Below are 15642 nucleotides of genomic sequence, written 5' to 3' on the forward strand. Positions count from 1 at the left end.
AATTAATCAGTTAAATACATCACTAAACCTTGGAACTATTTGTGGTGACTGGTTACTAAATTTTCATGTTATAATCAGGCTGCTAGTAAGAATATCTTATGCTAACTGTCTCTGCTTAGTGCTCCTTTTGGTTTTTACTCACCATAGCCTGGCTTCTTTCTACACTACTCCAGTGATATATTTTGACAAATATTGCTAATTCAGAATTTTCAGGCCTCATTTATTTGACTTCTTAGCTAATAATATATATTTCCATCTGTATCTGTTCTTGTGGTTAGTGACGGACAGTTCACACAGTGTGAGCTATGGATGTTTTATGCTCAAAACCAAGGTTGCAGTGCAGTCATGTGATACAATATAAACAATCAGGGCTCTGGGAACCTTGGATTCAGTATGCAGTTGATTTTGAATTAACTTTTGGCCATTACCTATTTAAAAACACTTTGCTGCTGCCAATGGATTTCGCCACCCCCACATTCAGTCGACTTCACATGGGGTCCCCACAGCAGTTTGAGAAATTGTGGTCTATGACACATTGTTTAAAGGTATACATTATTTCTCTCAAAGTTTAGTAAGGCTCCTTTTCCAGTCTCTACTTTCTCTCAATGGTATTTAGAGTAAAACGGTTTTATCAACAACCAGGACAAGATTTACCTGGTAAATCTGGATGCTAAATGGGGATGCTAGTGACCCTTGGCTGGATACCTGGAGAAAGCACACAGGGACAGTTTGGCTGATGCTGCAGTAAGAACAAGAAGATAAGCACGTAATTGATGCTAAGTGATGGGGCAGTTGTAGAGAGGTATAAGGTCCAATGATTGTGGCAGCATTGTAAGAAAAAATAGGACTATTGGGTGATCCTAGAAACTAGATGAAACCCAATTCTGTTTCATGGTATTTATCATCTTAGACCACTGAAAATAGAGGAAGCAATTTACTTCTAATTTATGTTGTTTGTAAAACTTATTAATCCACCTCCCTGCCTTGGACTGCTTCTTTGGATGCAGTGATAAATCTCCTCAAGATTTTGAATATTTAGTATACAACAAGATAATTTGGTATACAGTTTACTATAACTAATATAATTTCTCTTTAATATATTCTGAGATTTGATAATAACTGCATTTTTGGAGTAATAACTAGACTGCCCAGAAGCTCTTCTACGTGGGAGGTTTTATTTTCTCCTTCTTCGAGTTTCCTTTTTTTATTATAAAGTCCAGTTTGAAGCTTTCACAATTAACCAAAGAAGACATGAACAGTGTAAAACACCTTGATTATCTAACCTTTGACCCTCGCCAGCAAAATTCTTCTTTGGCTTCAGCAAGAACACTCTCTTTACTTGACTTTGAACTCATGAGACTTATTTTTTTTCTTTTACCTTGGCTGTTTTCCCCACCCCCATACCTAATTTACTCCCACACTTAAGATGAAACACTACCTCCTCCATCATGCCTTACTCATTGAGTGTAACCTATATGCATCTCCCTTCCTAAGCTCTTATTCCATTAGTGGCCCTGTGTCTTAGCACTTAATCTCCTATAAACCATGCTCATAAAATGGATATGGTGCTCCTGGCTACATTTATCAAGTCTGACTTGGCTGGCCTTTCTTTTGGCTAGAAGAACGGAATGTTTTGTGGTAACAATTCATCTAATAAACTATAGTTTTCTGTGATTTAACTCACAGCAGACTATGGGATCCTGGAAGAAACATGCTCTGGTTCATTCTACTCTGTGCCCTCACAGGTTTATACCAAGAAGATAGAATTATCCTCTTAGAAACAGTCATTGTTCATTTGGAATCTAAACAACACTTTGCATTGTCTGAACAGTTGTGTGATTGACTTAATATGTAGGAAATAAGTAAATTTACCTAGTTCGGGATAAGAATAGGAACAGGAATTAGAGGAATAGGAGAGTTCTGCAATAGGTTTTATGTATGAACCCTAGTGTCACTGAAGCAGCATGGCTGTGATGGTAGTAATCTGCCCCCAGCTAGATGGGATGCCCCAGAGATGGTAGAGTGAGTTCAGAAAGGAGAAACCTAGTCAGAGTTAGCACATAACTGATAGCTGTGATCTCACGTGGGCTGTATCTTTATTAACTATGGTTTAGGAAAGTTGTAAATAGGATTGTGGGTACATTTGTCTTGACATTAATTGATTTATGTTCCCTGCATGGAGCACTGTACTGAAAATATCTTGAAGGATGAGTGGAACAGAGCATCCTAATTAGCAAACAATTATGTACTGTCACAGTCTATATAGGACCCCTAATCTTGAAATACAAGAAAGTTCAAAACAGGCCTTTCAGCCCATGGAGATTTACAGTCTGTCCGAAGAAATATTATATTAATTATATAATTAGTGAGTAAAATATTAAAGCTCCAAAAAGTGTAAAGAAAACATAGCACAGAGCCGGGTGGCGGTGGCGCACGCCTTTAATCCCAGCACTCGGGAGGCAGAGGCAGGCGGATCTCTGTGAGTTCGAGGCCAGCCTGGTCTACAAGAGCTAGTTCCAGGACAGGCTCCAAAGCTACAGAGAAACCCTGTCTCGAAAAACCAAAAAAAAAAAAAAAAAAAAACATAGCACAGTAATTAAATAATTGCAAAGTGAAAAGAAGAAGATGGATGTGGACTGATGATGTGGGAAGTTTATCTGTATATGTGTTGCCTTTAAGAAGCTGCTTTGGCCTGTGATAGGGCAGAGTAGAGCTAGGTGGGAAAACTAAACTGAATCCTGGGAGAAAGAAGGTGGAGTTAGTGAGATGCCATGTAGCCCCTTCAGAGACAGATGCTGGATGGAATTTTATGAGATAAGCCACAGCCACGTGGCAATACACAGATTAATAGAAATGGATTAACTTAAAGTATAAGAATAAGCCAGAAATACACTTACACTATTGGCTGTTGGCAGGAGGTGGCCGCTTGTTGGTTTCTGGCTACCTGGCTAGCTTAGACCTGAAATAATCACACAGAAACCATACTATTTAAATCGTTGCTTGGCCCGTTAGCTCTAGCTTCTCATTGGATAACTCCTACATCTTAATTTAACCCATCTCCATTAATCTGTGCATCATCAGCAGCAGTCATTTCTCTGTGGGTCCTGCATATCCAGTTAAACAGTCCAGGCAAGAGAAGTTTCTTGCCCAAATGGCTAGCAAACTCCATAATGAGCCTCTTTGGTGCCCAACTTCCTCTTAAAGTAACTGGTGCTACCAGGAGCAGGCGTGTCTTGCTGTCATGAAAAGTCATAAGTTCTTAAACATTTCAAATGCTGTATTCTGAAGGTCTCTGAAAGTTTTGAAGAATACCTATCTAACTGAAATATATCTCTATACATCTAGAAAATCTAACTAGCAGGACTACAAGCTTGGCTATTATAGATTAACCTATATTTCTCAATTATACATTACATTTTTAAATGAACTACACCATCACAACACCTTAATCTAGAGCATAAATATATATAACAAGATTGACCTTAAATTTGTATTAATAAACCAAGATCTATACCAGTGCAAATTATTTATAGCTATATCATATCCCCCTCTAAATGTAAACAAACATTTATAGACAATATTTGGGAATATGTGCATACTCTCTCCAAACTGCTTCCTGCTGTTTGTTGAACAAAATATTTTCTTTGTGGGAGTGTTTACAGCAACCTTTCAGGAGGTCTATTTCCATCAAACCATATTGGTCTAGAAGTAATCCACAGGTTCTCATCTTCTATGAAAATAAAAGAAGAACCTCTTTTCCAAAGCAACATATCTTTAGACTCAAATTTTGAAATCAAAATACCTTTATGTTGGTTTAACTTAGTAGTCCATACTCTTTCTGTACTTAGCTCCTTCACAGACAAAAAGTTGAAAGAAAACAAAATAATATACATAATCAAGACCCTCTGTGAATTTTCCATCTTTAAGTGGCTTATTTTTTCTTTACTCCTTTTAATCTATGACTGTCTTACTCTGTCTCTTAAGACTTTATTTTGTTAAATGATTTATCTTTATAACTCTCTATCCTCTTTTTTCTCTCTCTTCCTGGACTGAATAAAAGGAAAGAGTGAGATGAACACTAGCATGTGTCCCTTTCTGCTAACGGATGATGCAATGTGACCAGCTACTTCAGCTTCCTGTCATCATGCCTTCTTTTTGACATGGACTGTACTCCAACAAACTAGAGTCATCAGAGAGAAGGGAGTCTCAGTAAAGAAAATGCCTCCGTAAGATCCAGCTGTAAGGCATATTCTTAATTAGTGATCAATAGAAGAGGACCCAGTCCATTGTGGGTGGTTCCATTCCCAGACTCGTGGTCCTGGGTTTTGTAAAAACTGAGCTTTTGAAAAGAAAGCTGAGCAAGCAAACCAAATTCATAAACACATTAAAAATCATATATCATGAGCAAGTTTATTTTACATCAGGGATATAAGAATTGCTCACCATAAGCAAATTAATAAACTTAGTGCATCATGTAATTAGAATCAAGGAAAAATGAATTGGATATACCCTTTTCAAAGTATAGGTGGTCAAAAAATACATAGAAAACTGTTCAACAACTTAAAAATTAGAAAAATGCAGTCTGGAATCCATTTAGGTCCCATTTCGCCCCATTCAATGGAGCTGAAGATCATCTTGCTAATCAAATAAGTTAGATTCAGAAAGGCAAGAATTATGTGCAGGATGTGTCTGGGTCGGCTGGTACATGAGAATATTGAAGGAAGCACTATGCATGCTAAAGGAGGGAATTATGGTGCAGGCAGTGGCTTTTTCTTAGAGCTTTGTCTGACTAAAGCTGGATTTTCTAAAGAAACTCAGTTGTCATAACAGCACTTCCTAGGAACTTCACCAACCAAGAGCGCAGGGAAGTCTGATACCATATTGACGACTTGCATTTTATGAGACCTTCTCTGGAATAACTTTCATGACTGAGGAAACATGTTTTTCCCAACCCATAAACATGAGTAAGTTTTCCATTCATTTGTGTTTTCCTTAATTTCTTTCATTGTTTCATTATTCAAAACTTTGTCTTTATTTTTATTATATTTTTATTATTTAAAACAAATCTAAATGTAAATACAGTTTGATCATAGTCTCCCCTTCCCCCAATGTTCTTCCAGATCTGAGAAAACGTTTTCTTACATTAAGCAAACTTTATTTATGGTACATACCTTCTTTAACCCCCTTATTCCTGCATCCCCACCCTCCCTCAATACACCTCCTCCATCACTTCTGAAACTCTGAATGCTATATGAATTTCATTTACCTGACATTCTTCATATCGCATATTTACTATGAACCCTTTGCATAAATATATCACTAAGCATAGTTTTCCTCTTGTTTCCTGTTTACATATGCTTACACCTGGTTTGTAGCCCAGTTAAGGAACCCGAAAGGGCAGTGGAAACAACTCTTCACCTTCTCCTATGAAGGAAAGGTACTGCCAAGATGGTACATGATTTGCTAAGGATTAAATTGGAGTAACTCAGCTTCTTATAATAATTTGAAATGAACCACAGCTGATCCCCCTGTTGACTCAAGTGGGAGACAAGGATGGAATGAATGTGGAGTTCTTTGCCCATTGCCCTTGCTTATGCATTGAACTGCCTGTTGGGGACAGCGATGAGGAGAGAGAATAAGGAAATCTGATTCACATAGAAATACAAGGAAAACCTGAAGAAGAGGAGAGTGAAGATGAGGAGGAGAAAGTAACAACAGTAAAGGTGAGGAGGAAGATGAGAAGATGTTAGATGACAGTCAGGGAAAACATACATAAAAGCCAAGCAAAGACGTTTGCTCAGACTCTGAATATGACTCTGATGATGACTGTACTAAAGAAGAGCAGGCTTACAAAAGCAAAATGGAAAATTGAGAAATGGAGATTTGAACATAGTAATTAAATACAGAAAAGTGAAGAGCTCCTATCATCTGTGTGCTTGTACATATCAACACAGGGAAAACAAATACTCTAGATTAAGCCCCGTCACACGCATGTCTGCAACGGTGAAGCAGGTGGTCTTTAACAGAAGACTGGCACCACTATAGCAGAGGGAAGGAAGAAGACAAAGAAGCAAAAGAGCTGTGTTTTCATCTTTTCAATGGAGCCACCAACAGGGATATATGATCTGATGTGGGAGAGTCTTCTGTTTGAGTTGATTTCATTGGCTAATAAAGAAACTGCCTGGCCCATTTGATAGACCGCCCCTTAGGTGGGTGGAGTAGACAGAACAGGAAGAGGAAGTGAGGTAGAAGGATCAGTAAGATGCCACACCTCTCCTAAGTTAGGCAGACCGCCGTGCCTCTCCTCAGAGAGAGAAGCCAGATGCGATGAAGCTCCAGCCCAAGATGGACGTATGCTAGAATCTACCTGGTAAGGCACCACTTTGTGGTGCTACACAGATTATTAGATATGGGTTAGTCAAGATGTGAGTAAGAGGCTGAAACTAATGAGCCAGGCAGTGTTTAAAAGAATACAATTTGTGTGATGTTATTTTGGGTTTTAAGCTAGCCGGTGGCCGGGAGCTGGGGCGGCGGGAAGGCTGCCCGCAGCTCATTACTACAATGATCTATGTTTTCACATAGGAAATATGACATATTATGTGCTCCACTGATCATAAAGTGTTTTTATATGCACCCTGAATGATGTGTACTGCATTTTATCTTTTCACCTATCATTAAGAGATAGGCAGTTGCTGAGTCAGACAGCCTGGGTTTGAACCCTGTTTGTACCACAGTGAGATAAATACCTGATCCAAGCTGAAGCTCATCATCTGAGGAAAACAGTGTGTGTCTTAAAAAAAGGAAATTCTCAGAGTAGATCTTCACATATGCTAAGTACTAGTTTCTTAACTATTGTGATCAGAGGTGTTGAAAGAAGACATGATTATATGTTTGCATATTGCATCTTTGAAACTATTGCTAATAGAGTTTTGGAAACCTTATCATTAAATGCTCTAAAAATAGTATGCATGTCTGTAACTTCTTACTAAATATGTTGTGCTACTTATTGACCAAATACATGAGAATTTCAGAGATCAAAAAGAACAAGCTCTTTTGAGAACATTTGCTGGTTAAGTCAAAGATTTAGAATAGCCAAAAAAATAAATTTAAAATGTTTTATTTGCCAATATTTTGAGATATTATTATCCCAAATTTTCACGTTTTGATGGAGAGTAAAAAGCAATGGATCTGCCCTTAGCAAGAACTACTGAGGAATTAACTTTTATTTTAACTTAATACTTAGTGACTCATATGCCCAGGAAAGCAGAAACAATATATTTCACAGTCTGGTTCAATCACTTAAAATGTCAGTCCTAGAAGAGGTCATTTGTTCACACACATACACACAAAGGATAGTAAAAGTCTGTTATAAATCTACCAAAGAAAGAGCCAATTTCTTTAATCTTATGTCAGGAAAATTTCTAGTTGAGTAAAATATTCCTTGCCAAAAATAAGACAAATTGGAAAGACTGCCATTTACAGATACATCATTAAGTGGCTTTCAAGATAATTAATGTATTTTCAAATTGATTCTCTGCTTTTGAATAGCTGGATTTATGTTTATAATACTTTAAGAACACCCCTTTTAATTAAAATACCTGTTAACAGGTGACATTTTACATAATGTTAAATAGTATTTACTATTCTAGCAACTCAATCATGTAGAGTTTGTTCTCATCAGTGTGATTTTCTAATTTTATTGAGGGAAACAGGAAAAGGACACCCAAATAATGTAAAAGATAAACTCAAGATATATTAATTTATCATGCACACACAATAGGTTGAAAATGGGGCACCTTTGGGTCTTATTCTTTGTCTGTCTGAGTCCCAGGAACACATCAGCCAGGCTAGCTTGTCTAGGCATTTGCAATGATCCCTACCTTTAACTTTGGCCAGGCCAAGCTAGCGGACTCTTACAGACACTGCCCCGTGTCTTGCAGCAGCAGGAGGGCCCTGACCCCTTTTCCTTTCGCATGAAAATTCTTTTAAGGTAGCCACATTGGCACAGTGGGGCAGGCAGCTGGAGTCCTTTTTTGTTCCCAGCAGAGGCACTATTCAAGGGTTGTGTCTCAGCTCCTTAAGCAGCTGGGAAGCTGACTGGTTTTTGTTTGGCTTTTCTTCCCTCCTTTCACTTCTACCCACATTCCAAACATTTCTTTGAAGGAATAGAAATTCTTTAGTTGTTTTGCATAGTTAACCTTTCAGGAGGGTCTATAAAAAATTTAAAAATAATATCATTCCTTTTGGGGGTACTTTTCACCTTTAGAATTAAAAAAGGTTGAACTCTAAATCTTTTTATGAGAAAAGTTAAATAACATTTATTTTATGTATATTTGCAAGGACAGGGAGAGGAAAGAGAGTATGAAGGAACCAAAGGAAGATTCAAAGGCAAGCTAAATTAAAAGTCATTGTATGTTTCACACTTGAATAGCAGCGGCAGCATGGTACAATTCACATGTAGCATGAATCAGATGATATCATCCAATTTTAAAGGCTGTATAGAATAGAAACCTGATGCAATGTGTTTTCCAGTTGTGGGGTACTTATCTTTCCCCATGTTCTACTGGGCATTGACTTTGTACTGTATTTATGATGTTTGATGGAGCAGTGATGTGAGATATCCAGTAAAGGATCAGGCACAAATTCAAGTTCATTAAAATGGTCAAATCTATACAAATATGGTTTTAGGTGCATAAAGTATTTCCCTAGAAATAATTATTTAAAGAATTTTTTTTCAGTATTTGCCATAGGCTCAGTAAAAAGGCACAAACAGAATTGGGCCATAAGAAGAAAGCCCTGGTAACCTAAAGCTGGAGGCACAAATTCAGACATTGTGCCAATGGCGCATGGGGTGATTCTGAGCTAGTCATAAGGCTAGCTTGAGGCAGATCTCTGGCTGAATTGCCTGAAGTAACTTTTGTTTTCGGGGCTTCTCTCATGGTCTCTCCTGCCTAATTTGATGTCAACTTCTTCCTAAATGTAATTATTCTCTGCTAATTGTGTCAATTGAAGAATGGCTTAGAAAAGTGTTGGGAAGTATACTTCATCATTAAGGAGAATGCCCAACAATGTCTTCTCCTCTTCCCCTTTTGTGGGGGAGAAAAGTTAAACAATGATTTAAATATTTCTGTCATATGCCTTCCAGGTACCTGCCCTTATAGAGGCATCTGGCATGTAACAAAAGTACAAGGTCTGGTTCTTCCCTGGGACTTAAAACGAAGCTATAGACAAAACCACCTCAGAAAAATTATAGTAGGTAGTTTAGAAACGTAGATGAAAAAGCAAAGGCCATAAGTGCCAACCAAGTGTTGGGAGAGTGATGGGTTCTCACAGCTGCTCAAGAAGATGAGACTGAACTAGGGATCAACTGATTACCATTGCATCGGGGAGAAAAAACAAAGCCAACAAAAATTTGAAACCGTAACATTCCATTGACTCCAGAGAGACAATGGAGAGAACTACAGGATGGAGTAATTGTCTCTTCTTTCCAGTTATCTTTAAACTTTCAAAAAGAATTCTTTTTCTTTTAAAATAGAATTGTTTTAAATACCTCTACAGACTAAACTTACATGGACATTTGAACATGGAGGAAAAGAAATAAAAGTTTTTGGGGTTAAAACTTCAATATAAAATATTTCTAATAAAAAATTCTTTTATGAAAGGTTTCTAAAGTTGTCTAACATTTCTTAAATCAATCTGTAGCACATAATCAGTAAAACCGTATCATTTAAACAGAAAAATCATAACTTAGAACCTCACCCTTGGGCAGCTGTATCCTATTATGGACTATAACTTAGCACATGAGTTTCAGAAGTTGTTAGAATTGAGTTCAAGCTAACAAATCTCAATTGTTAAAAAATAAAAATAAAAACCTCTGGTAAGATGGGACAACAGCCTATAAAGAGGTCTCAGACCAATCTCAATTCCATGGGATGATAGTCTATCAAATTTTATTTTTATTTGTTAAATGTATTAATATATGAGGAAAAAGATATTAGGACAGACATGGCCTTTAACTGACTGAGAAGTCACCCTTCCCACCCCAGTTAAAAGACTTTAAAATATTTTATCTTTAGGCTGTATTTCAATATTTAAACTGTCAAATGAACATTTTCTGAAAAAAGATAAAGAGAATATTTTTCATAACACTGATAGATGAGCTGATTCAAATAAAAGTTATTGTATCCTGTTACAAATAAAGTAAAACTGGCATTTGAAGGGGTTTCCATAAAGCACACATTTCTAATTTAGTACCAAAAGTATTAACATTTACTCTATTACAATTAAGATGGAATCATTGCTCTGAGATGAAATGGTGTTCTTTCAAGGGCAGTTTATATGGCGGAATGTACTGCAGCATGAAAGGAATTTTACATGCCTTACATCCATCCCTCTCTGTGAAATGTGAAAACTATAAATGTATCATCAAATTTATAGATTTCAAGTAACTGCACTAAAGAAAATGGGACGGAAAAATACTTGACTCTTGAGGATTTTTATTCTCCCAGGCCATATACAGCCAGATTCTTGATTACTAAGATGTTTTTAATAGACTTGAAGTCTGTTCTGAGTTTTCCAAGGGGTAAAAATGTGCTCTTTGAAGTTAAGTACTCACCTATCTTATATATGTATGTATATATATATATAAAACCTTCCATGCAGAGAAATGTTTTTCAAATAAAAAAGTTAATGCACCTAAAATATGTGAGAAATTTGCATCTAACTGAGCAACACTTAACAAAGAGTCCATCTTACCTTTTCATCTCAGAATGTGGAGACAATACTAGTGAAATCAAAATTACAACTTTATAAAGCTCACCCAGTAATCTACTAATTTTTGTGGCTGGAATGACAATCAAGATAGCTTTTAAACAATCTCTTAGAGAAAATTGTTTCAATTTGACCTTCAGTTACTGAAAGTAACAACTTCCCGAGGCATATTTACCATTTACTAACTTACATTTTACCTGGCAAATGATTTCCTACTGATGAAAGCTGCAGTTCTCCCCAGCCATTACCAGTACACTTTTAACAGTATTGCATAGAGACATGAACTTCCACATGGAGTTTACAATCATATCTAACTCTTTCACCTTCTGATGGCCGATCTGTCAGCAACAATCAACCTGCTTCTTCTATTCAGCTCTCATTCAGTCCATCCTCCTTGTATAGCCTTTGGCCAAGTGGCTTCTCCTCCTCTAAAAACACCCCCATGTCTGCATCCTTGCCATATTCTGTTCAAATATGACTACTTATTAGGCTCCCTCACCTCCCAGAAAAGTTCACTGCTCTCATCTCTCTGTTTTCCCAACAGACATTGCCATTACAGCTCTGATAATACAGTAGTAACTGGCACCTCTAAGAACCAGTGTCATTTAGTGAGCAACAAAAAGTAAGGAGTTGGAAGATATTTGTATCTAGCCTCTATGTCCTTCCATGGTGGGACATGGGCAATTTGGCTCCATTCCCTGACTTATAACAATGGTACTACAGTAATACAGCAGTATCTGCACTTACTGGCTTGCTATGAAGAATAAATGTTTCTGGCATATTATCTGCTATCCTATGAAGATTTAACATCCTACCTAGTGTCTATATAATGGATGAAGTAACACCTTAGAGATGGAAGGTATATTATCTTTTGTAATGTGAAGAATTACTACCTAGGTTAGGATCTGCTGCTACACAGTCATCTTGAAATGATGCAGTAGTTTCTTTCCAGAAAAAGTCAAGGACTGGTCAAATGATAGCAAGCAAACAGCAAGCACATGCTCCACAAGAGAGGGCAGGGGTTGTTCTTAAGATGGCTCATCCTTGCTTGTGACTCATAACCCATGGAATAAAACTGGACGGCACAGAACTCAGAATGGAAGGCAGCAAGGACATTTGCCATGATTTCTCTGAAAACATGTTCTGTCTGGTTGTGTGGTGCTATCCAGTGCTGCCGATTACTGAGGCGCTCCTGTTGTGCAGAACAGTCTGGTGCCAGCCTTCAGAAGCAATTTTCAGATAGGGAGCCTACCTTATCCCAAACCTCTTTCATCTGAATGTCAACTAGGAAGAAAAGAAAAATGTGGGATTCCTTTCCTTTGGAGAAAGAAAATAATACTTTTTAAAAATACACAGCTATCACAGATGAACGACATCTAAACTACAACAGACTAATCATATTGTAAAAATGCATCTGAAGGGCCTTCCTGGCTGAGCAATGCATTCAACATGTATTTCCTTAAGCGAATGTAACCATTCCCACATGGATCTGACTCAGACTAGAAAATGCTCAGAGTGCTTTTCCTAATCAACTTCGAGAGAAAATTTACCAGTTGTTGCTTGTTTGTAAGCAAATCAAAAGCCAACCAAGGGTGGTGAATAACTCAGGAGGCCATTTCTGCTCTCTGTATTGTGTGTCCAGAGAACAAAGGAAATAGCACTTTGTCTTCATAGAAGAGGAGTTTAGAAACAAGCTGACATTAAAAAAAATTCTCCTTTGTTCACTTGAGTTTTATAACTTCTTTTTTTTTTTTTACATTTTTATTTTTTAAACAAGCTTTTTTATTTTACATACCATTCCCAGTTCCCTCTCCTTCCTGAATAATTTATTTATTTTTATTTTATGTGTATTGACATTTTGCCTGCATGTTTTTCTGCTCTTGGAGTTAGATAGTTGTGAGCTGTCATGTGGGTGCTGGGAACTGAGCCTGGTCCTCTGGAAGAACAGTCAGTGCTCTTAACTGCTGCGTCATCTCTCCAATCCCAAGGGTTTTTATAAATTTTTGAAGTCCCTATTCATTTTCCAAAAAAAAGAGAGGAAGCAATTCTTCTTAAATAATTAGTAGTGATGTGTTCAAGTGCATGTCCCTCCCTCCTGGCAGAGACTGGATGGATTGTGTCACAGGAGAAGCCTAGAGTGAGGAGGGCAGGAGACAGAATCTGCCACTTAAGACTGATGACTGATGACACGATTTTTTTTTTTGGTTGTCAGCAGGAGTGTAGTGGCAGCAACTTATGGATGTGCCAAAAAAAATTAGGTTCATAGGTCAGACTTTGACATGTACAGCCACCAAATTTGCCAAAATGTGGCTTGGTCCCCAAAAGACATCTAATGTCTTAACTCAGAAAGTAAACCCTTTTCTACTCTTCCACAAAGATTAGTAGAGACATTTGTCACTTAATCACGTTGTTCCCAGGTTAGACAAGCCAGAAGAGAGAGGACCAGCTCTCAAACTTTCACACTTACAAAGTGAGACAAGCAGCTGCCAGCTGCAGAGCAGCAGTTGTTCCAGGGTAAAGTCGGCAATAAAAAAAAAGCCAAATTCAGGGTTTTTTGTTGTTGTTGCTGTGAATGAATGAAATATATGAAATGTGACACATTTTTTTCCATATGAAAGAATTCTGTGTGGATTATAAGAGTCTCAGGGGGAAAAAAAAAAACAAGAAAAAATAGCATTCTTGCAAACATTTTGGTGACAGACAGTATGCAATTGGAAGAAATTAGTTCAGCTTAAAACCTGGACCATGCAACCTCACTTTTCCCTCCATTTCTTTTTACTGCCTCTATGCTCCAAACACTAGATTAAGTCCTTACAGTTTACCCAAAGCTTTGGACATGCCAATGCCGTTTGCCCTTCACTAAGAGCTGAATGCAATGTAGGAGAGAGACATTCTTTCCTTTTCTTTCACTGAGGGAAACATTACGAGCCAGAATAGACTCCAGGCTAGGCTTCAGGATGGAGTGATTTTTATTATTTCTAACATAGCTATTGACAAATGCTTGAAGGCAATATTCAAAAAAAAACAAGAAAGAAAATAGCTTTCATTTTATGCCTTGGAGGCCAGATTGGTTACGATTTAATTTCTAAGAGGGAAATTTTATAGAATAAAGTGGCCCAACATTTCTCTTTCTCCACCACACATACGAGAAATATAAGCTACAGGGACATCTGGAGAGGACCGTTATTCACTAATCAGAGGCGAAATCCAAACCACTGATATTTTGGTGGAGACAGACATCACTAGAGTCACAAGGAAGAAAGCTGTAACGCATTGCAGGCTGAAAGACATTCCATATGCATTTTCACCTTTTGGGCAGTTCCAAAGCGCAATTCTACTTCAGAAGCCCTTTGTAATCTGACACCCACTGTAGATAAGATACACAGTGAAGATAGTCTGTTTTGCAGCAGCAAGAAATCAAATTGGTTCCAGAAGCAAAGTTATATGACAAATGGTTTAATAGTATTGTTCAAATTGGAAAGCTTGACTGAATTATTTTTCATAATCATTTTAGAAAAAGATTTAAAAATAACTTTGCCAAGCCATGTGGGGTGGGGGTCAGAATGTGGGGAATAAGGCTGAAGTGAGGAAGGTATCTCATTTTCTGGCTTTATAATTTGTTATTAAAATTTAGGAGCTCAGTGGTAATTTATTATTAAATTTTGTTCACTACAAATATTTTTAGATAAAAATAGTATTTGATTTAAATGTGACTAGCTATGTTTTGGAAGATTAAATAGATTAACAACTAGAGATGCATTTTTTTATTATCATTTCCAAGATATTTTTAGTTTTCACCAAATTCCAGTCTGCTTTGCATTATTTAAAAAGCATCCGGAAAAGTTCATTAAGACTTGGAGCATTTTAGAGTTTAGAAAAAAAAAGGTCATCTATACAGTAGTGTCTTGGCAAAGTAACCCAGAACATCGTGGATGTAGGTAAAATGAAATTATTTTCCTGACTGAAGTTGGAAACAATTTAAATATCACTTAGCCTACAACACAAGACTACAAAGATCTAGCAGAAATCATAGTTAAATAGGATGTGACTAGACACTTATGACTATTTTCTAAAAATCAGAAAAAAAATAAGGTTTTCTCCTTCAGTACTTACAGTCTTTGAAGACCAAAGCCGGGTCTCTGTGAGGCAAGGCTTGGGCAATGATGTGCCTTAGAGATTCCAAGGTTCTGTCCATCTCGGCTCTGCCTGTGCAAGCCTGCTGCACAGCGTCCTCATGCCTGAATTCTCGCAGCTCTGGACTGAATTTGTGCAGTTCATTGATGCACTGGATTACCGAAGAATCCCTTTTAACATCTGCCAATCAGACATTTCCCAGAATCTAAAGACCCTCAGGGCCCTCCTCTCAGGCTCACTTATCTTTGTTGTATTCTGAGCTAATTAGCCTGAAAAGCTGGCTGACAGGCTGGTTCCCATTGCTTCCTCCTGTTAAACACACCCACCTACAGGCTGGCTCAGGAAGCTCACTAATCATGGGAACAGAGTTCCTCTCCAACCAGATTTTGCCTGTGCTGTGCTGCCTGCATATTTCGGCATTTCTTTTGGCCTTCTATCTTCAAATGAACTGACCCAGGAATATGAACTCAAGAAGCACGTTTCTCAAAGCAATTTACTAAATTACAAAGGAGAGGCTCCTTGAGACTGCCATAATTGTATAACCACTATAACCAACGTAATCTAAATTCCTGTTTGGAAAAGAGGGTACTATAAATATTATGATTGAAGTTAAATTATGCTTTATGAATACATTCAAAATCCTCTCCCCAAAGATAGTGAATTCTGGTGAGCAGTACCAAGCAAAACCTGGTGGACTAATTTGTAGCTTGCATGACCACGCTTATTCTCCCCAAATAA

General features: G+C 37.5%; 1 protein-coding gene across 1 annotated transcript in view; it reads right to left on the reverse strand.

Annotated features, from left to right (window-relative positions):
* Lix1 (limb and CNS expressed 1) overlaps nt 1-14965 on the reverse strand; it is a 49540-nt gene extending 34575 nt beyond the window's left edge. The window contains exon 1 of the mRNA XM_038340772.1: nt 14884-14965. Within this exon, the coding sequence (XP_038196700.1) occupies nt 14884-14965 (82 nt within the window). The remainder of the gene's footprint in view (nt 1-14883) is intronic.
* Nucleotides 14966-15642: the final 677 nt, after the last annotated feature.

The sequence above is a fragment of the Arvicola amphibius genome, chromosome 8 (assembly GCF_903992535.2).
Source record: "Arvicola amphibius chromosome 8, mArvAmp1.2, whole genome shotgun sequence".
NCBI classification, from domain to species: Eukaryota; Metazoa; Chordata; class Mammalia; order Rodentia; family Cricetidae; genus Arvicola; species Arvicola amphibius.